General features: G+C 34.3%; 2 protein-coding genes across 3 annotated transcripts; both read right to left on the bottom strand.

Moving 5' to 3' along the window:
• Nucleotides 1-116: 116 nt before the first annotated feature.
• On the bottom strand, nucleotides 117-6,976 carry LOC145631891 (eukaryotic translation initiation factor 2 subunit gamma-like). 2 transcript variants are annotated; one of them, XM_081684113.1, is made up of 9 exons: nucleotides 6,791-6,976; nucleotides 5,770-5,914; nucleotides 5,618-5,679; nucleotides 4,479-4,591; nucleotides 4,184-4,286; nucleotides 3,057-3,284; nucleotides 2,742-2,960; nucleotides 1,841-2,101; nucleotides 117-691 (listed from the first exon to the last, which is right to left on the bottom strand). In XM_081684113.1, the coding sequence occupies exons 2-9, from the start codon at nucleotides 5,873-5,875 to the stop codon at nucleotides 389-391; spliced, it is 1,395 nt and encodes a 464-aa protein (XP_081540239.1). In that variant the 5' UTR covers nucleotides 5,876-5,914; nucleotides 6,791-6,976; the 3' UTR covers nucleotides 117-388. The 2 variants fall into 2 exon arrangements, with proteins under 2 accessions (XP_081540239.1, XP_081540240.1); XM_081684114.1 differs by having other exon boundaries at nucleotides 5,770-5,904.
• A 3,993-nt stretch (nucleotides 6,977-10,969) lies between these two features.
• LOC145631890 (mitogen-activated protein kinase homolog MMK1) lies at nucleotides 10,970-21,747 on the bottom strand. The gene is made up of 6 exons (XM_081684112.1): nucleotides 21,364-21,747; nucleotides 21,131-21,260; nucleotides 15,780-15,917; nucleotides 14,084-14,416; nucleotides 13,601-13,781; nucleotides 10,970-11,503 (listed from the first exon to the last, which is right to left on the bottom strand). The coding sequence occupies exons 1-6, from the start codon at nucleotides 21,627-21,629 to the stop codon at nucleotides 11,328-11,330; spliced, it is 1,224 nt and encodes a 407-aa protein (XP_081540238.1). The 5' UTR covers nucleotides 21,630-21,747; the 3' UTR covers nucleotides 10,970-11,327.
• Nucleotides 21,748-22,372: the final 625 nt, after the last annotated feature.

The raw sequence follows: 22,372 nt of genomic DNA, 5'->3' as shown, positions 1-22,372 counted from the left end.
TTCACTACTTCGATAACGCAGGGCTGTAAAAATGTAAAATGGATGCAAAGACCAAAGAAAAGATTGTAAGTAAGCTAAACTAGGGAGTAGTAACTTGAGACAGTAGGAATGAGAGCTGCACGGAAAATTTTTTGCACTGGAATTGCCTCCATATTGTACAACAAACTCATGTAATAATAACTAATAACCATTAAAACAAAAACATTCATAGAATCAGGAGCAATTAATATCTTAAAACATGTACTAAATAAACCAAAATCGAGCATGAGAAATGGTTTTCTCCTCCATCTCAAAAAAATTGTACCCAACAGTTCTCTCCCAACCCACATTTCCCCGGAACTTCTTAGTCCTATCTAGTCTTTCTTTCTCACTTCTTATACCTCACAACTCACAGGGGGCAGGGTGGGATCTCAAGGGTGATACCAGCTTGAATCTGTCCCCACCCAATCAGTCGCCAATGCTTTTCAACCCGCCGACTCAGAGCGATCTTCTCTCCTTTGCTTGTGCAAACTGGAGATGTAAGTTGCAACTTTGCCAAATCATTTTTGACAGCAACTACACGGGCACCAGTAGACATGGACCCAATGTTCAACATAAGAATCTCCGCCTTAGTTAATTTTGTCACCTTTCCTTGCTTCTCAGTTCCCTTCGTTCTCACACCAAGCAGCCGTCGAAGCAAGAAGAAATTCACCTGTAGCATAGGGAAAAAGTTGAGAACCAAAATGCTTAAAAAAAATACACTTTCCAATTTGTAGTGTTGGTTAGATGAAAAAAAAAAAAAAAACATGTAATCATATCAGTAGCAACAATAACGAGGAATTCTCAGCTTTAATAATTAGTCATGAATGACTCTAATAGCACGCGTTGGTATTTTATTATACTGTAGATGGTATCATCATGAAACCAACATACTTATTCAGTGATACCAACAAATGCAAAAATGTTTTGTTGGTATCGATATGGATCGTTGTTGGTATCATGATAAAATACCAACGCATGCTATTAGAGTCATTCATGACTCTAATTCTTAGAGGCAGAGAATTCCTCAGCAATAACAAATGAAGATAAAAAATGTATCTAATCAGTCAACCAACAAACTCTTGCTGGCAGAGTTGTGTGCATGTTCTTATTCCCTCTCTATAAGAAATCCGAACATGGAATCTCATTCACATATCAGGTTCTCAATAGTATCAAATATTAACACATTGTAACATACTTGATATGATTTGTATACAATTAGTAAATATTTAAAAACTAGAACTGGAAACTACTCTCTCCGTTTTTAAATACTTGCTCCATTTCTACTTTTTGCACTATTTATTTATTCTACTTTGACTAATGTTTGTGATTTATATATAAGAAAAAATAAAGTCTTGTGGGTACTTGTTAGAATCATCTCAATGGATAGATTATTAATTTTCAATTGTTAGAATTTATACTTATTGATACTTAAAGATATTAGTGATGAAAGATTAGCATCGGTATGCGTGTCCAAAAGAAATGGAGCAAGTATTTAAAAACAGAGGGAGTAGTTAGTAAAAAAAATTATTTTCATTTATTTCCCTACATTATGATCCAAACTTTTCTTCAGGAAAAAATATTTTTATGGTGGATATCTCAAACCCTACAATTGAAATCACTCGCTAAACAGCTTATGTATATCAATTTCAGTATTAACTCTATGTCCAAATAACTTGAAAGCTCCAGATACCAGAGAGAGAGAGAGAGAGAGAGAGAGAGAGAGAGATTAAAGGCGTGAGAATTCTTGATAAATGGAATGAGCAAGCACAGTGAACATTGATGAACAAATTCATATGCTATGGGGAAAAAGAAAGATTACCTCTAGCTCAACATATACATCTGGAAGCGATCCAACCTCACCAAGTACCTGACCTACCAATCTATCAGCTCGGGTTAATGTGGGATCCATGGTTGTTCCAACCCCAATCAGACCTCCTGGCACAGCAAATTGCAACTCATTCTGCTCAGCAAACAACGAAACAATTCTGGAGTATATGGGTGTGCATTTTATGTTGCCACTATCATCCTTAACAACAATTCCAGGTCGAACTTCAATATTTTGGTTTATCCTTAAAACACCCTGCATTCAAAAACACATATAATGAAGGATTTCTCAAAGTATCACAAATACGATGCCATTGTTAATTTCTGTAAGGCCTCCATTTAGATATGCAAAACATTTTCAGTAAGAAGACCATGTAGAATCAAATCAAATCAAAGAATAAAATACATAGCTCTCAAATTCTCCAACAAAAAGATTTGCAAATGATATGGGTTAGCATCAGGTCGTCATTTAAAAGCATGTATACACCAACAGAGATGATTTTTATAACACATCTCATAAATATGCAACAAACTAGAGTGATAAAGTCCAGCAGAAGACTAAATTTTACTTCAACATTTTCACAATTCAGGCGTCTCAACAGTTATATTAGAATTGTATCAGTATTGTCAATAAATTGTGAAAGCAAGGCACAAGTAAAATGCCTTAACAGATGAACCACTGTTTAAAAGGACAAAAAAGGAAAAGAGATTATGGTTAGATTCCCATCCTAATGGATAATGAACATGCATACCAGTTCACCAAATACTTCAAATGTCCTGATAATGCACCGACATCCATATTCAAGAAACAATGATACCAAAATGGAAGCACAAGCCAATAGCAGATATGACAGCAAACCCCATGAAATTTTTACTACTTAAAGATAGAACGGAACCTTTAAAATACTTCCACCAGCAACACCACCTCGAATATCATCAACCTCATATCCGGGTTTGTTAACATCAAAAGACCGGATCACGATCATATTTGGTGGTGAGACAAAGTTTCTTTCAGGAATAGGAATCTTTTTGACAATGTATTCACAAACAACATCAATGTTGTACTTCAACTGAGCAGAAATTGGAACTACAGGCGCTCCATCAGCAACAGTTCCCTAAAGAAAACAAGGACCATCAGAAACATACTTCTGCTTTGCCACCTTTTCATTAAACGAACATGAACAATTGGATGACTATTCAAAACAAGTTACCTGAACAAATTTCTGAATAGCTTCATGCTGGTTTATAGCAACATTTTCTTGGATGAGATCAACCTTATTTTGGAGGATGATAATATGCTGAAGTCGCATGATCTCAATTGCAGCAAGATGCTCAGATGTCTGGGGTTGGGGACAGCTCTCATTGGCAGCAATAAGAAGTAAAGCTCCATCCATAATAGCAGCTCCATTAAGCATAGTAGCCATGAGAATATCATGACCCTGACACAACAAAAATTCAAAAACATAAATCACCAAAATTCCGAATATCTCTGTAAAAATAACATTAAAAAAGAAAAAGAAAAAGAAAAAAAAAAAGAAAAAAAAAAAAAAAGAAAAGAAAGAAAGACATATATTGCTCTTTAATAGCAATATGAACGACAATCAATTGGAGAAAGGGGGACTCGACACTAGAGTGTTAAATCAAATAGTAGAAAGTGTATACATAAGGATGTAGAGAATAAGTAAATGTATTGGCAAGGTAGTAAGTACATTGAAATCAAGATCCATAATTTAGCTCTTTCACCTAAGCAAATTTTCACTCTCATTATCAGCTATACTAGATGAACTGACCCACATGATCCTAGGGAAGGGTGTGGGCCCCAACTCACAAAGGAATCCTAACCCAAAGTCAAAATCGTTGGGAAAGAAGACAAGCCACCCAAGCTAGGTTAGGAGAGATGAGAGTCAAATTCCTAAACTTAAGGTTGGGTGTTGAGAGGTGAGAGATTTACCATTAAGCTTCAACATATTAAGCCAAAATATAGGTTTTAGACTTTTAGGTTTTTTTTTTTTTTTTTTTTTTTTAAATCTATGATTTCTAGATAAAGATAATGAAATATAATTTACCACTAAATCAAACTATACAAAATAAAAAACTTGAATAATGACTACTGGGTAAGCAATGTCTTGACCAGTTAATACTACAACGGAAACTGAGAAAGTATCTGCCAATCATGAAAACCATAAAGGTTTAAGTCTATAGAGATAAAAGTCTCTAAGGCATATCAAAACCAGGCAAATCCAAGGGAAATCAAAGGCGCAACAAAAGAGAGAACAGCCCAGGCCCGCCCCAAAGATTTCCATAGAGAAAGAGGCTATTAACTGCAGCAAGAGATTACCGGGCAGTCAACAAATGACACATGTCTCAGAAGCTTCATCCTAGCATTCTCAAATCCAGGTACATCACACATAGGGGTATCTTCCTTTCCACTTCCGTATGCCCTGCAAAGGTTTGGCCAATGTGTCAACAACTCAACATAAATACAATATTGCAACACATAGGTGAGCTACAAGATACATCATTCATCTTCAACAGGAAACTCTACTGGCTCTTACACAAGAATCTAGCAAATTCATGATTGTCAAGTTACAAGCTCAACTCTATTGATCATTAGGGCATAACAGATAACATACTTATAGCACATAGGTCTTGGGCACCGATCATCATCACATTTATAAATCTTGGCATTAGCATAACCAAGCTTGATAGTGATATTACGCTCCAGCTCATTCTTAAAACGTACAGTCTGCATAAAAGCAATATAATATAAGCTATCTTGAAAGACAAAACATATATATATATATATATATATATATATATATATATATATATATATATATATATAAATTAAAAAAAAAAAAAATTCCAAACCAAACACAAATAACCAGCAGTTGTCCAAACCACCTCAATTCATGGAGTAAAGAGAGATGCACCAATGAGTTGAACAAATTACACAGCTTGCTCCCACCGTCTACTTGCATCTAAATCCCTTTCACATCTATATATACCCCAGATAAAATCTCAAAAATGCTGAAGTTAAAACAAGAATTAATCCATTATCTCACTCCTGCTAATACATTCCTTCATCTCTAATGCAAATCCCCCTACTGACCCTTTCCCGATTCCAACACTCGCCCCTACAGTAAGAGCAAAGACCTTAGATCCCATGAAGCTTCCTACCACAATAACCACCATAAAAATATGTGGTAATGACGTCGGAAAATCAGGATGGAGTAGACACTGTAATACAAAAAGGGTTATAATCCCAATCCCTCCGAAAACCTATGCATTCTTATAATAATTTTCACACTTCCCTGAAACTTCCGTGTTCTTAAATCAATCAATCAATCAATCAATCAATCAAAGCCTTAATCCCAAAAGTGGGGTCGGCTAACATGAACCAAATTTGATTATTCCGTGTTCTTAAATCCTTTTCCAAAATCCAAACAATCAGTTCATATATGCTTGATCAATTTTGACAAGTATTGGACAACACAACTACCCAGTTTAGTGACTAGAAATCAGTTCCATCTTCTTTAAGACCATCGTCAGGCTACAAGTGCCGATCTTTGATCACAACCGTCAAAACCATGTAAGCTTGCAATCAGACATACCTCCTCAAGATCCCTTGTTTCAAATTACATAATAGATCGACAGGTTTCAAATGAATAAAAGACAGGTGCACTTTCCCAGTAAACACCAATTATCACGTGAGAAATCAGAAACAAAGAGTGCAAATATAGAGATTTGAGAGAGGGGGGGGGGGAATTACCTGAACACCAGATATAGCCTTCACAACTGTCGACTTTCCATGGGCCACATGACCAATAGTTCCTACAAATATAGTGAAGGGGATGTTTCAGATTTGTAAGCAGAACAACGCAGACTTTTTCTGAATACATTTGCAACTAAGATGTGAATTACCAATGTTAATTGTAGCTTGTCTAGAAATAACTTCAGGTGATAAAGGATGTAGTTTTGTCACATCCAACTTGCTCAAGTCCTGTTCCATCAATCCTTTGCGCGCCATATTGATCACAGTAGTCTAAGCTCCCCTCCCTAAAAATTCCTAAAATGGACATTATTGAGCAAATAAATAGAGCCCTCAACTCTTTACAAAAAAAACTCACAATGGTTACATCTAGGACATACTTCTGTATTTTAATCTGTCGAGACCGATAGGATTTTGGTCACTCATATTTATTTAACAATTCGTAAAGGAAAGGGATAAGTTAAGAAAACACCACATAAAACATTTCATATTAATTGTTTCAGTGCGAAGTATATGCTAATACAAAAGTAATCGGTCTAAAAAGTAAGAATGTCTATAGCCCACATTTAGTTATTGATTCACATTTAGTTATTGAATTGTAAACAATCCTAAGCAAAGAAAATAAAAAGATTCTACTGCAACATCAATTGTTTCACACTAGAACTAGAATACTAAATTTAATCCCAATTTAAGGTACACGAGATTAATCAGGTTACAAAAACTAATGAAATTAGGTGAATTAAGATTGAAACATGAATTCAAACCATCAAAAACGATAAATTTCAAACGATGACCAATCATATAAATCAAAGTTAACCATAATTGCTGGCATATTAACTAATTATATACCCAAAAAAAAAAAAAAAAAAAGCCCCATTATCTTAGCTAATTTCCAACACTCATTAAAAGAATTGAAAAAGTTCTAAGAATGGAATCATGAATTCAAAGCATCAAAAACGATAAATTTCCAACCCTAAAACTAAATCAAAGTTCACCCTAATTGCTGACAAATCAACCAAATTTCACCAAAATAAATACACCCCATCAAACCCATTATCACAGCTAATAAAACCCATCAGAGAATTGAAAAGTTTTGTCAAATCAAAACAAAAAAAAAAAAAAAAAAAATTGACTAAAAATGTGAGAAATTAATTGGGAAGGGAAATTACCAACCTTTAAAAAATCAGAGAGATCGAGTGGAGGAGAGAGAAAGCGGATTGATGAGGTAGCAATGAAGAATTGGGAATCTGCGCAAGAGTTCGTCGTAGTCTTCGGCGTCGAATGATGAGTGAGAAAGAGTGAAGGGAGATAGGCGATAGAGGCGGAGGATTAGAATTGAGGGTTTGGTAATTCTAGGGTTCTTCCCAACTCTTTCTTATTTTTTTCTTTTTACTTTAAAAAAAAAAAAAATTTATGGGGTGGAATCTTACTAATTGAAGGAGAATATATTACTCCTAAAAAGTTTAAATGATACGAGTAATGTATGAATTTGATTTTTTTTTTTTTTTTTACTAATACTAATACTTGTCTATCTGAAATCACTAGATAGTTAGATCAGTCGATAAGAGAGTTGTTTTAATAAGAGTAATAATATATGTAGCCCTTAGGGTTATATATAAACATTAAGGATTTGTTCTCATTGACTGAACTTATTAGAGCTGAACTGAAATGAATATTTTATAAGAGGAAATTGGGAGCTGAAAATGAACTGAACTAAAAATAATTATATGAGATTAGGCCCTAAATATACTTTCTAAAATGGAATTATGTTGGAAATTCATAACAAAATCACACGCATATCGGTGTGATAAATATTATGAGCGGTTTGGTTGGGGTTGATCATCAAAGGGAATGGGAATCACTGCCCTCATTCCCTTTGTTGTTGTTTATTAGACCATTTTTTCCATTCCCTTTACTCTCTTCATTCCCCCAAATCCCTCTAACTTCATTCCCCACCCCCCTAGGTATTTCCATTCTCATTCCTTACCCACCTTCACACTACCACATCACCACCTTCACACCTACCAACACCACCAGAAAACCAACCCACCTGCATACCTGACCACCGCCGCACTTACCCTGACCATCGCCGCCCCTCCCCTGACCACCACTGCCCCTCCTTCGACCCTCACCGCCCTCCCCTCCCCCGCAAAAACAACCCACACCCCCCGCAAAACCTTAGAAACCCCTTCCTATCCCCATAAAACCGCTCCCTAGCCTCCCACCACCCTCGAAACCCTAGCGGATGTTTTTGCGGGGGAGGGGAGATATGTGAGGGTGCGAGGAGCGGCGGTGAGGGGCGGGGGAGGTGCGGCGATGGTCGGCGAGTGATGGAAGAGGCGAGGCGGTGATCGGCGAGTGATGGAGTGGTTGGGTGGTGGCTGGAAATTGTGGGAAGTGAAGCAATGTGGTGGTTGGACTGGTGGCTGTGTTTCCTTTGTTATTCAAAACAAACAACACCCCAAATTTGGGGGATTTTCATTCCATTCCGATTCTTTCCCTTTGTTCATTCCATTCCGATTACCCTCTGTGAACCAAACGACCCCTTGATTTATCCTCAATATCTTCATTTTTAGCTTCTTATACATATGTTTATCATTTTCCTTTTACTAATAGTAGGAGAGCTCTATTTTTTATTTTTATTTATTTTAAAAGAACAAGCTCTAAATTATAGGTTTAAATTTTGTTCCATATATATTTCCTTTTTTTTTTTCTTCTTTTCTTTCTTCTTTTTTTATTTTATTTTTTTTTTAATAATGGAAAAATTTCCTTGTTTTTAAACCTACTGAGATTACATGAAATCAAAAACTCATTTACTAAGAAAATGAGAGTGTCATGTAACATTGAAGATAGCACCCGGGCACGTCAAGGCCAAGGCACGACACAACCCATCATTAAAAAGACAAAATACGTTACTGTGTGTGTTGGGCCATGGGTCTTCATTATTTGAGAGGAAGAACAGCAAAGCACAATCATTAAAAAGACACAATACGTTACTATGTGTGTTGGGAACAACAAAGCACGCTAAACTCAATGTTATTTGGTTTAGGCACAAAAGCATGACACGGTGGCATGCAATTAGTCTAAGGTGCACCCTTGTGCACCTTAGATAGGTGTAACAACATAATCCAAAAACCCAATTACACATAACCCAATTAAGAAAAGCCCTAACACTAGAAAAACATGAAAATTGCAATACACACACCCACACCCAATACACTCACCCACACCCAATAAATGTAACGTCACTTCCAAACTCAAAACTCTTCTTCTTCTATATGATTTTCTCTCTCCTCTTTTTCACTTTCTCTCTCCTCTATTTCATTTTATCTCACTAAAAAACTGCAAAAATATCAATGGACATTAGAGAAGAGATGCAAAATCAAAATGATCCTCCCTAAAAAAAAAAAGGCAATTTTATGTAAATTTCACTCAATTTTGTTTGAATTTATATGATTATCACCTAATTTTGTTTGAATATTGTTCGATACTCTATTGTTCGAAATTTTTTATTGGAATTGTCAAAAAAAAAAAAAATAGTGAAATCAAACAGATACCTTATGTTCACATTTTGAAATGCATATGTTCATATTTTGAATTCTTATGTTCATATACTGAATCCTTTTGTAAACTTTCTGAAATGCATATATTCACTTTCTAAATCCATATGTTCATATTTCTTATGTATATGTTCACCTTCTGAAATGCTTATTTATGTTCATACGCATTAAAAAATGGACCAATGCATATGTTCATATTTTGAATGCATATGTTCATATTTTGAATACGTATGATGCATATGTTTCATAATCATATTTATTTTTTATTTCTTCAATTTTTTTTATGTTCATAATTAAATGCCTTATATTCATAATAATATTTTATATGTTCATAATGTAAATATTCATAGTAAATATTTATTGTTCATAAATATACTGATTAAGTCTGTTTATGCATATGTTCTCTTTCTTAATAGCATATGTTCATATTTTTTACGCATATTTAAAGAACCTATGCATATGTTCATATTTTGCATGATTATGTTCATTGATAAAAAAAAATGAAGAAAATCAGATGAAACACATATGAAATTGATCAAAGCTAAAAAAATCAATTCATATGAATTCAAAAAATTAGATAAACAACCAATTTCATATTGTAAGGAACAAATTCAATCGTTAAATCAAAACAAAACGAGAAAACTAGAAGGAAAAAAAAACAGAGGAAAAAGGAATTAAAGAAAGAAGGAGAAAAAAATAGAGTATAATTTGTGAATTCAAAGATTCATATAAACCTTAATCAATCAAAATTAAAGCACAAAATCGAAGTTCACAAAAAAATAATTCATACTTAATAACTACTTTCATGTTGTAAGAAACAAATTCAATAAAAAAAAGTGTAAAAAAAGGGGAAAAAACAGAGGAGAGAGAAAAATAAAAAACGAAGGAGAAAAATAGAGGAGAAGAAAACTAATGTTCATTTTTTCAAAAGCTAATGTTCATATTGTGCTGTTGTTACACCTATTTCTAGGTGCATGAGTGTGCACCTAAGAATATGTGCGGTGGCATGTGGTCATGTGTCGGGCACAAATCATTCTTTTGAAAATTCAATACGATATGTAGCTCATGGGCTGGGCCCAGCCAACTCCAAAAAACGTGGACTCGACATGACCCATAACCATCTTTACATAGCACATGAAGATTTTTAATTGAGAAAAATATTCATGTGTTACAAAGTCAAGATGAGCATAAATTATAACTAAAAAGTTACACTTTAGCTTGATCACCTCTAAATCTCCACTCTATTCATCTTCATGGCAAAATACATCTCATGTATCCCTTGAAAAATATTACTGTAGTACAAACGTAACTTGAATGACCCCACATTTCAATTAAAAAAATGCACACTATTTTTTTTTATTTTCTTTATTTTATAAATCTTGGATGGAATTGGAACGTATAGGCCTAATAACTTAGTACAAAAATACTCCAATATTCAAGCAACTTCTTTCATCAGTTTCATGCAATCAAAGACTTTCAACCCTTTTTTTTTTTTTTTTTTTTTGAAACCTCAAAGACTTTCAACTTAGAACAAAAATGAACTATTGGAATTTACTTTATAGTGGCAAGATATTTTCATTAACCAAACTTAGGTGACAAGAATAAAAGTCTAGCAAAGCTACTATAAACTTAAAAGGCCATAATCAAGTTTAATTAATCTTTCACAACACAATCGTTTACTAGTATTAAAAACAACCTTGATTCATCTTATCTTGATAAGAAATGTGACCTATTGTATTACACAGCATCTAGTATCAACATTGGAGAAATAAAACCATCACGGAATAGCATATGTCAAGTATGTTCATCTTATAGTGGAAATATTGAGATTAATTGGCTGTATTAGCCTTGTTTTTCAGAATAAACATCTAGTACAATTAATGGGTAGAAAAAAGAATTAAAAAAGCAAATGGCCAACACAATGTTTACAAGAAGCTATAAGCATTCAAGGCCCTCAGAATTTAAAAGAAAAAAAAAAAAAAAATTACACTCATACAAACAATATTTTCATCATAAATGCCCTGAATTATGCAGAGTAAAATTCTAAAACACAAATCCATCCAATTCTGGACAGGACATTATATGTACAGAAAGGAAAGATGACAGGACCATATGAAAAAGTTGGCCATTGCAATGCCCTAACCAAGATTTTACTCCTGTTGAAATTCAGGATTAAATGCAAGAGCCTCGCGATAGATCAATTCCCTCATCTGCTCCTCCGACAACGCATGTTGCTCAAAATCAAAGCAAAAGGGAGACATGCATATTGGCTCGTCACTTATGTCATGCAGCGAGTTCAAGTAATGATGTGCTAGTGCATCTTCAACTGTAATACATAAAATTTAGAAAGTTATAGCTAAAGAATATAATTTTCCCCTCAAATATTAAACGTATTAACGAAGCTGAGGAAGTATTTTCCATATCTCTCCTTTTTTTGGGATTAGGAATGAATGTGGACGTATAAGTTCCCTACTTCTTAGATTATAGATTGTTGGCAAATGTTTTCATACGTCAAAGTTATTTCAAAGGGAAGTACAAATTTGTAGTTAAGTACTTGAAAGGCTGATTTTCAAGAAATGAGAATATGCAAAACAATACAAACTCAAGTAAGCATCACAATACCAGAAATATACTAAAATAAAAGGGTAATGCTATACATAGCCCTAAGGGCTATATATGTATAGGGATTCGCAGAAAAAATTCCAGAGAGCATACATGTGATAGAGTCTGTTTTGTCAATAGGTTAGTAGGTATGACCATAGAGAACTTATACCAAATTGAATATATCAAGTTACTAACCTACTAAAGCCAGTAGATTGCCTGCCAATATTTCTGTTGGCAAAGACAAGCCATTAATAGATGGCACATCAGACGTTTATTAAAATAAATCCTAGACATGACCTGTATAAAAGCAATTGACCATTACTTCAAGATTGAGAAACTATCCTAAGGGTCATATAAGCTGTCCTAAGTGACAGTCTCACCGTTCAGGCCATACCCTGCATTCGACCAGTTTAAAGACAGTGTGGCCCTTGAAAGGAGATTCAGAGTATCAATTGGGTTTTTTTCAGAGTTGAGTTGTATGCAACACTCACTAACAAAGGAGAAGCATAGAAACAAGGGGGCCATGTTATCAAAACTTACCAGTATGCTAGTATAACAGACGGCTACATTAGCAAATTGATAATTTCGGCCCAGTTTAACAAATTAGGTACTGAATTGCAAAACAATTTGTATCTCATTCTCATAAATTAGGAAGCACAAGTCATAACTCAAATGAGAAAAATCTGACACACTTTTGAGACTTTAAATAAACCTTAGCCTACATCAGGACAAAAAAAAAAAAAAAAAAAAAAAAAACAGAGGAGGCTGGCAAGGCTTTTGGATGTTATGAAAAAAAAAAGAAGGGAAAGCCGCTATTTGAGAATCACGTAAGCAGTCAAGTCCAGTTGATTACTAATGATCACACTGCACCATACAACCAATTTGTTGTTAGTGCTACGCACAGCCACGCTGCATGCTCCAATGAGGTTATTTGAATGATAAAAAATAAAAAGAAATCAGAACGCCCAGCACGTACATGACTTTGAAACCTAGTTCATTGAAAAAAGGTCTGTAGCTTGGAGAAGAAAGGTTGGCTTGATGAAGTGGAAGATGGTATTGTTGGCAATTTTGTGGTGCACTTGGAAAGCAAGAGAAAAACCAATGGGTTTTGAGGGTATAGCCTCCCTTAATCAAGGTTAAAGTTTCTTTTTTAGGCTTTTGTATTGCTGAAGCCATATTTACTACAGTTTTAAGTTCTTCCCTGACTATGTAGATAAATTGCTCCATGATAGGTCTACAGCATGAGTTGTTTGGCCCTTTACCCTCCGCCACAAATTAATAGTAAAGTAAATTTTTAAATAGCAAGATTTCTGATTAGAATAACCAATATGGAGCTAGTAAAAAAGTGACTAGGATCATAGAAATAACACAATTATCATTAAGGGTCCATCGATATAAACATGCCATATACTATATTATAAGGGGTCAAGACAGCATGAAAACTGAATTCTGACACACTTGAGCTTCAATTCTCCCTAATTTATATTGCCACAGTATTCTCCCACACTATAACATCCGCCGAATTTCACACATTCAATGTCCAGTCAGAATGCATTTCATCTCCCTTTTATAATACTTGAAAGTTCTTGGAATTTTGCTCTATTATACCTTCCCTTAATTATTTTAAACAATTATTTCCCCATTTATTTCCTTATATATGTAGTGAGCAATGACAGGAGAATGAGCTCCAGTGCAATTTATTGATTACCCCTTAAGTCCCCATCTAAAAATTATAATTAACATAAAATTGATCATTAGTACATCCATGTCTTGATAATTGATAACATGAAAGTTTAACTCATTTCCAAATTCAATTTACCTGTTATTCTCTGTCTGGGGTCAAATGTCAACATCTTCTCAATAAGATCAATAGCTGCTGGATGTACGTGTGGAAACTTCTCAGATAATGACTGCCTTCTAAATGGAGGGAGCTGACGAATATATCTTTTAGCATTTTCATTAAGAAATCCTAGCTCATGTTCTGAAGGGGTGCCAATCAGCTGCAAAGTACAAGTCAACATACACTTTTAGCCAGAGATAATACACTGCTACGGCAAAGAAAATTGGTTTATAGACCAACGCTTTCAAAAACAGAATGCTATTCAAAAAATAAAAAGAAGATGTTTGTCAAGTTAGCTAATGCTTAAGTGAGAAGCCAACATTTTCTTCCTCATGTTGACTAGTAATTCTGGTATAATATTGGCATTAGAAATTGAAAGAAAAAATCAACATTTAAAAACTAAAACTGCAAGAGGGGTAATAATTATTCACAATAAGATGCCCAGTCTCACAGTCAATATACCTCCATGAGCAGGCGTAACTGGTGCACATGATCTCTGCCTGGAAATAGAGGCTTACGGTCCATCAACTCCATAAATATACAGCCAACTGACCATACATCGATAGCAGCTGTATAATCTGAAGAATTCAATAATAACTCTGGAGCTCGGTACCATCTTGTCACAACATATTCAGTCATAAAGTCCGTCTCTGATGTTACTCGAGCTAGTCCAAAATCACAGATTTTTAAATCACAGTTGGCATTAAGCAAGAGATTGCTAGGCTTTAGATCCCGGTGAAGAACATTGGCAGAATGAATGTACTTCAATCCACGTAAAATCTGGTAGAGAAAGTACTGCAAAAACAATATTTATCAGAAAAAGTGCAAACCACAATTCAGTAGATGAGGTCATGAAGAGTACTATTTTTAACACAGACAACATGTACATATAGTACTCCTTCCATCCCTTAACAAGTGTCACTTTCCAACACTTAGCACACACTAATTCACATAATCTGCAATCAAGGCTTTGTCACTTTGTTGAAAAATTATACTACTTCGATGGGGATGGAGAGTCATTTTCAAAATGAGGGAGTAGAGATGAGCCACTTTTTAAGGTCAAGAGGGATATACTAGTCGAAGATATGATCGGGAAACGATATTACTATTACAACTCTATCTGTGTGTGTGCGCACCGGGGGGAGGGGGTATGTTCCGGATCTGGATCAACTGTAGATCAAATTTGGCAAGTCACAAGAGCATGAAACAAAGCAGAAGAGTTACAGAGAAATAAAGGAATGGGGCCTAGTCCAAGAAATGTAGAGATGTTAAAGAAATTAAGACAGCACCAAATTCATAGGTTCTTGATGACCCTTTTGGGAAAGTTTTACGCAAAGTGTTGCACAAACCAGATGTGACTTATAAACCATTATATACAATCTTGGACAAAAAGCTGATAATAAGAGCCAAATAAAATAGCTCATTTAATTATGACTCACGGCTTAGTCTACACACACAATTCATCCATCAATCATAATTCCAAACTTAACTTTGTTTGTATTCCCTGAACTAGGCAAGGAAATGAAAGAGAACTCCTGAAGATGAAATAATGCAAAGAGTATCCATCTTTCAGCTGTTACAATAAGGTTAGAGCTTTGACATCTTGAGGTATCTTAATTATGATACAAAAAGTCAGTAGACAGCAATTCTATGTTGATGCTCTACGTTAATAGATTGGGAGTTTTGGGACTGAAGAACAAGTAAATTCAACGAAAACATAAATAATGCACACCCTCTTTACAGAATATTAGGAACATGAACTACAAAAGTACATATTCTAACATAGATATCATCATAAACAACAGACCCTCTTCTGGCAAAAATTGACTAAGACATATATAGGTTTAGATTAATGCCTAATAAATAAGCAATTTCTTCCTATTCATTCTAACAAAAGTTGGAGACTTGGAGCCAAGCGTTGCTTTACACCACCATCAATAATGCTATGAAAGAATTGACAAAAAAAGTCAAACTGTCCCAGAGAATACACAGGATGAAGAGAGTGGGAACAGGAACAGCTGTAGGGGATAACAAGATTAAAGGAATATCAACAATCAACATGCATGTAAAGGATGCAGGAAGACACATTTGGTCATCTTTCTGGTCTCAACTAGATGATAAGCTTAATTCCTAAGAAGAGTGTTACGTAAGATGATACCTGACAATGCTCTTCTGATAATCCCTGGTTTGAACGGATGATTTGATGAAGATCAGTGTCCATCAATTCATATGCAATATATACATCATTAAATGCCTCCCTTCGAGGAGGTGGTATAATGTCTCTAATTGCAACAACCTGCAAGGAGATTGCAAATCAAAAATGAACACCAACAGAACAAATTCCATGGAAGTCTTGGAGAGAAGATAAATAAAATAATTTACAGAACTACCTATATTGAGTTCATATACAAGTGGAGAATCAGGAGAAATTATAAAATAAACCAATCAGAATGTAAATATAAAAGCTTCTCAGTCAAGGAATGCAAGCAGTTTTAATAGTCCACATGATTAGAAATATAATAGATCTTCTAGGCCAAATTATAGGATCAAATTAAGGGGTAAAGAGCACTAAGATGTATTTAGGTTGATTTGGTTCTTTAATTGACTAGCCAATGGAAATCATCCAAATATGGACATGGATAGTGCAACTACAAGAAACCTTGAAACTTACACCAAATTGAATGATAAACACAAGATCCGCTATCGAAAATAACCCCTTCTTAGCCAAGTAGTAGTAGGTCAAAGATGCTTCTTATACTGTTAGTGTCCAAGAAATAGGATAGAAGAATGGGCTAAATAATCTTGTAAAGGTTATAGATTTCTAGACATAATAATATCAAGATCTATTAGCACAGCCTCCGGAAAAAATGTAAGCATGACGATCGAATTCAACCATATAAGTACTTTATAATATCTAGATTTATTAATGCAGCCAATAAAAAATAATGTAAGCAGGAAGGACCAAATTGACCAAATAAGGACATCAATTAAAGAAATTGCTTGCACTAACTACTTCAATTGGCAACTAGAACCAAGGATCCTAGAACGCTGGTATATTTCAGTCCACAGCTCAAGACTAGGTGTCAACTACTTGTCCAAAAATATTGGAATAGGGGTAAAAGCCCATTCAAAGCTAAGAGGAAATATCAATTATAAGATATTGCCAACTAGTTGAAGTGAAATGTATGTAGGATCATTAAATCAACAACTTTCCCATTTACTCGGATTTCTCTAGAAGCACCCAGTTTCTTATCTGTTTTGAGTGCCAGGTATGGAAACATATCCATGTATAAGACATGTCAAGGCTTTGGTAGAAAAACAAGAACAAGTAGTCCTAACTCCTATAATAGTATATGACATTCATAAAAGGGATCCCTAACTTTAATAGAATTGCATGCATGTTACAGATTCACCAATACACATTTCAGAATTCAGATTGAATTATTTGCAAGTTCTTATTATATATTACAACCTCAAGCCCATTTAGGAGCTAAATCACAAAAGCATGATATTCAATTGCCCACTTTAATGACTATTTTTTTCTCTATAAATACGTCATTTAAGATTGTTAAGGTGCTTAGCTGAAAGTTGAAAGTGTCCGGAAGGATTTCATACATATGAAATGAATATTAAGACGAATATATTCCAAATAATATAGGTCTTTATGAAACAAATGAACAACTAGAATCTAATTACAATAACAACTTTCAATGTTAAACGTGGATCCTAAAAAGTTGTCAAAAACTGATCATTTTCCTTTGACTTGGTAGAATCAAGGATTTTCTTGAAAGATTTTGTCTATCAATTAGAGAAGATTTTAAGAAACCAGGGGTGGGGAGTTAATGGTCGTTTTAGCTATGCTTCATAGGCTAACAGGTTTTTAAAAATTTGTAAAGGAAGCGGGGGTGGGGAAGAAGCTAATGGTCGGTTTAGCTATGCTTCATAGGCTAAACAGGAAAAACAAATTCTTTGTAACGGCCAAGTATACTGAAATACGCTTGATATTTAAACAATAAAGCTCCTGTATTTGGAAAAACAAAGGGATTTGTACAAATTGAACATTCAATTGCAGCGAAGATGGTATTAATTGAAAAAATCGCACCAAATTCTGCAAAGTTGCTTGGCACACAAGATGTCACAATATAACTATCTCCTAAAATCATTAACCAACACCAGATTCCAATCTTCTGCTTTGCCAACCACACTCACTTAACACATAATTATGTTTTTATTGCCAGTCAAATGGCGTAATGTGTAACACAGCATTTGATGCGAGCTCTTTTTACACCCATTAATCATTTTTGAATTTCTTTTTTATGCCCCCTTTCGGGGGGGGGGGGACAAGGGGTATAATTTTATTGTTACATTATATATTTTCGTGAGTCATGAACATCAGTTGAAAATTCTTGATATTTTTCTTGTTTCTTTAATATCTTTTGATTGTATTTAAAACAAATCATCATACATCAAGGAACAAAGATAGAGACTTGTTGAAGCTAAAAACATCAATATTGTGCAAATAGTGGCCTTTCCAGACTCAATATTGAGCAAATATTGAAGCGACATTGATAACAAACTCTGTTCTCAGGTGCTGAGAGTTCAAGCTTGTGAGCATTTTATACAATAAGATGAATCGTGGTGTAAGGGCAAGCTTCTGACCAACCAGAATTTTCAATATCAGGCAAAAAATCAATTCTTCAATATTCCCATTTCACTTAAATCACTAGTCAGTTCCGACTTCTAATTGCTAAACTGCTCAGGCTAGCAAATTACAGTCTCGTGATGAATATTAATCATATATCTTATCACTTTTTCAGAGTAGAGAAAAATTAAGGGGGAACTTATCTCCATGCATCTTATGTTGCACTGAATCTTCATCTTTCCTTTCTCTTCTAAAAGCATTTTATACCAAAAGAACCAATTCTTAGTAAGAAGAAACATAACAAAACACAGAGTTACATGGTTCAATGTCCATGTGGAGGCGATAGAAACTTTTATTGATCTTGAGGGCATACATAGAAATAAACTAGGTTATAAACCCTATAGTTGTAATCCCAAAATAGAAATAAAATTAACCCCGAATATAGGCCCAAACAGAAAACAGTTGCCCAATATAACAATATCATTAGTTTTGAACCCCCTCTGTGTTGGGTTGTTTGTAACCGACAAACAGATGGAAGGCATTTTCTAAGACTAGGGCAAAAGGTCAAGAAACTTACAATTTTATTCTACTATTCTTCTTTAGAACAGCTTTGAGCACAAACTTCTTTTGGTTGTATATAGGAACAGAGATGGAGGGAAAATTCAGATCTAGGGGCTCCCATAAAAAATCAGGTGTACTACAGTGTTGAGCAATAGCACATACTTTCATATTCACATGCTTAGGAAATCTCTACTTGACTTTCATTTAATGCTGTTTTCTTTGTTTTCTTTTTCAATAGATCACCTTAATCACCTTCCTTTTCTGCCAATCTCCTGTCTGGTGATGCAAATGTCAGTGAAATTTAACCTAAGCACCCTGTTGTCTTTGTAGAAAGTATAATTTTTACAACCATTATGAGTATACCTACTTTTGTTAGGAAAACATAATGTCCTTGTTTAGAATCGTACTTCCTCCGTTCTATTAATATTGCAACAATGGACTTTTTGCACTATTCATCACTCTTGTTTGACCATATAATATGAGTTATACGTTAAGCAAAATAGTCAAGTGGGATCATGTTGGATTCGTCTCATAAAATACTTTCACAATATCAACTTTTTATAATTTTTACTCTTACACAATTATAGATATTTAGCATATATAAGGTGTTTCGGGATGCGTAATTTTCTCCTTGTTGCAATATTAACAGAACGGAGGAAGTATTTATTTTCCCATCTATGTCTCTTCAAGGTCAACATCAATGTTAATTCCGTAATCCCACCGTGAGCCAAAACAAATACGAATTATGACATAAAAGTAGTACATTCATGGGTCTCATGGCCTAATCTAACAAGTTAGGTAATGAATTGAAAACCTATACCCAATCCCAGGCAAATAGGTATTATTGTCAGCATCAATTACTCTAGCCATTAATATTATTATGCAGGATCTAGCACATCAAGTATCAAACTAAACCTGAGCATCCACAAAATGTGATTAATCAACAATAGATCTTGTTAATCAAGCAAGTACAATGATTTTGCCAATATTCTGAACGATTTACAAAAGATATTTAAGCAAATGAAGAATATAAAGGGCACAAAAATGTTGTCACTTAATCTCCTGAAGCCAATGCTAGACCTAATCTTTCTTTTTTTTTTTAAAGTCACCACCACTACATGCACTCAAAAAATTCTAAAAATGAAAAATTGTATATTCAATATATGCAGTATACTTTTATTCATTCTTGTACATCATTTCACTATGCCAACAACCCAGATTATTATAGTTTCAAGTGATATATGAACATATCAAATCCCAACCAAAAAATTGCGCCATGTTGTGTTGCTTGTTTTTCCATTGATTTTCTCCTTAAGACCACAAATCTGAACGTAAGCCAAACTACTTAGAGATCCGCTTGACTTTCAACTATATATCCTATAACAAATATCTTTCATCAACTCATGCATCTGGCATGGTCTAGTAGAAAGTATCAACTCTACAATGCCTTATATAGTTACACTCATAAAGATACTCCCACTTTTTCAAGTGAACACGTGTCAAGTAGGATATATATATATATATAATGTAACTTTTGAATTAGAAGAGCACAACCTACTCCAAGTCTCCAACCACAAGCTGCTAGAAATTAATAGCAAGTGTAATGCATACTGTTCACATTTTCCCTTGGGTGTTTCTCCTGATAATCCACCCTCACTAATTAAATGGAAAGTCTTGACAACTCAGACAACCTCCAAAACCCTTTAGGAAAGTATCTAAGAAATTTAAAATTAATAATATCCCAAAAAAAAACTTACAGCTATTACCTAATCGATCTCATCAGCGTAATGAATCTTATGATCATATATCAAAATGACTACTTTTTCATAAGCCAAAAAACCTTGATCTGACTATAATCATTCATCAAAAACGACTACTTTTTCATAAGCCAAAAAACCTTGATCCGACTATAATCCTTTTTTGATATTGCAGAGTATGATCCTCCACAGAAAGATTACGACTTTCAATACCCAAAAAACAAAATACCGATAAAGAAACATAACATCTTTAGTGGATTTAAGTTGTCCAATGTCCACACCAGTATCTCCGACCACTTCAATCACTCCTGTAAACTAAAAAGAAAAGCTACCGATATCTATGGCGTCTCGAGTTATCAACTTTTAAGTTGATCAAAACCGGTTCTTAATCATGTAAATCAATGAGCTCAAGTAAACACTGTCTAGAGAATTAATAAAAACAAGTTCAATGAATGAACCGTCACGATACCGCCAAACAACATAAATCCCAACAAACACATAAACAAAACCCGAAAACCGAAAACTAAATACAAATAATCACTCACTGACGTTTTCATGATCCATATGCCTAAGAAGCTTGATCTCACGCAAAGTCCTCTTAGCATCCACTTTATTATCAAACGCATTCGCAATCTTCTTAATCGCAACATGTTCATTCGTATCCGAATTCAACGACGAACTACACAAAAAAAAAAACCCAAATCCAAAATCGACCAAAATCACAATCAAATCAAACAACAACAAAACAATCAAATTCGAGAGAGAAAAGAAAATCAAATTACCAAACAATTCCATAAGCGCCTTTTCCAATAGGCATAATAGGGGGCTTATACTTAGCAGTAACCTCAAAGATGTTCCCGAAAATGTTGTATTGAATAAACTTTCCGCCATGGCTTAGTGTCGCCGGAATACTAACCTGCTGCTGCTGTTGCGGCGGTTGTTGCGGCGGCTGTGATTGATCGGACAACGGCGGAGGGTGGTTTTCCGGCGGAGCTCCGGCGGCATCCATCATGTCGGTGTCGGAGGGTTGAGCAGCTGAGGCATCCATGATTGTGTGTGTGTCTGAGCTCTCTGAAACCCTAGAATTGGAAAATGGGGATCTCTTTACTGTTTTTTTCTTTTCTTATTTTCTCTCTCTCTTACATTAAGAAGTTAAGCCTTAAGCTGCTTATTTTTATGGGTAAAATGATGATTTATTGATTTATGTTAATATTGATATGAATTATCAATATTAATTCATTGTTTGTTTGTTAAAGTAAGATAAAGGTAGAATAAGGTAAGTGCATAACTAGATTGAGTTGTTTAATTGATGGATGTTTTTGATATTATTATGGTTAAAGTGGTTTGTTGAAAATTATTGGTTGTTAGTTGTTTTTGATGTTATTATGGTTCAAAGACAATGCGAGATTACTACAACTCGTGTATTGTGATTGTTTGAAAAAACAATGTATGATTACAAAAACTTTTATTAGACGTGGTTACTTGATGTCTTTATAGGATAACATGACATCACCACGCTATAGTATTTACATTGTCATAGTCTCATAGATAACATATCAATGACTTTTATTTATGGTGTTTTTTTAAAAAAAAAAATAAAAATGAGTTTTGTTTAACAAATCTATAGTAAAAAAAAATGAAAATAATAACGAATATTATTTAACATATCAAGTCATATAAATAGCATAATTAGTACTTTTCAAAAAAAAAATAGCATAATTAATAAAATTAAAATGCAGTAAATAGTTTTAGGAAATATAATTAGCTTTTTTTTTTTTTTTGAAAGAAAGA

Source organism: Chenopodium album, chromosome 5 (assembly GCF_948465745.1).
Source record: "Chenopodium album chromosome 5, dcCheAlbu1.1, whole genome shotgun sequence".
Lineage (NCBI taxonomy): Eukaryota > Viridiplantae > Streptophyta > Magnoliopsida > Caryophyllales > Amaranthaceae > Chenopodium > Chenopodium album.
This window is presented reverse-complemented; position numbering and strand designations above follow the sequence as displayed.

Bases quoted from the DNA above. Each gene is read 5' to 3' on its own strand.
- LOC145631891 (XM_081684113.1), bottom strand. From the start codon at position 5,875: ATGGCGCGCAAAGGATTGATGGAACAGGACTTGAGCAAGTTGGATGTG. The intron at 4,592-5,617 runs GTAATTCCCCCC...GCTTTTATGCAG, and splicing joins AGGCTATATCTGGTGTTCAG to ACTGTACGTTTTAAGAATGA. The intron at 2,102-2,741 runs GTTCCGTTCTAT...TTTTGAATGCAG, and splicing joins CTGGTGGAAGTATTTTAAAG to GGTGTTTTAAGGATAAACCA.
- LOC145631890 (XM_081684112.1), bottom strand. From the start codon at position 21,629: ATGGATGCCTCAGCTGCTCAACCCTCCGACACCGACATGATGGATGCC. The intron at 21,261-21,363 runs GTAATTTGATTT...TTTTTTGTGTAG, and splicing joins GGCGCTTATGGAATTGTTTG to TTCGTCGTTGAATTCGGATA. The intron at 13,782-14,083 runs GTATATTGACTG...TGTACTTTGCAG, and splicing joins AGTTACGCCTGCTCATGGAG to CTGATTGGCACCCCTTCAGA.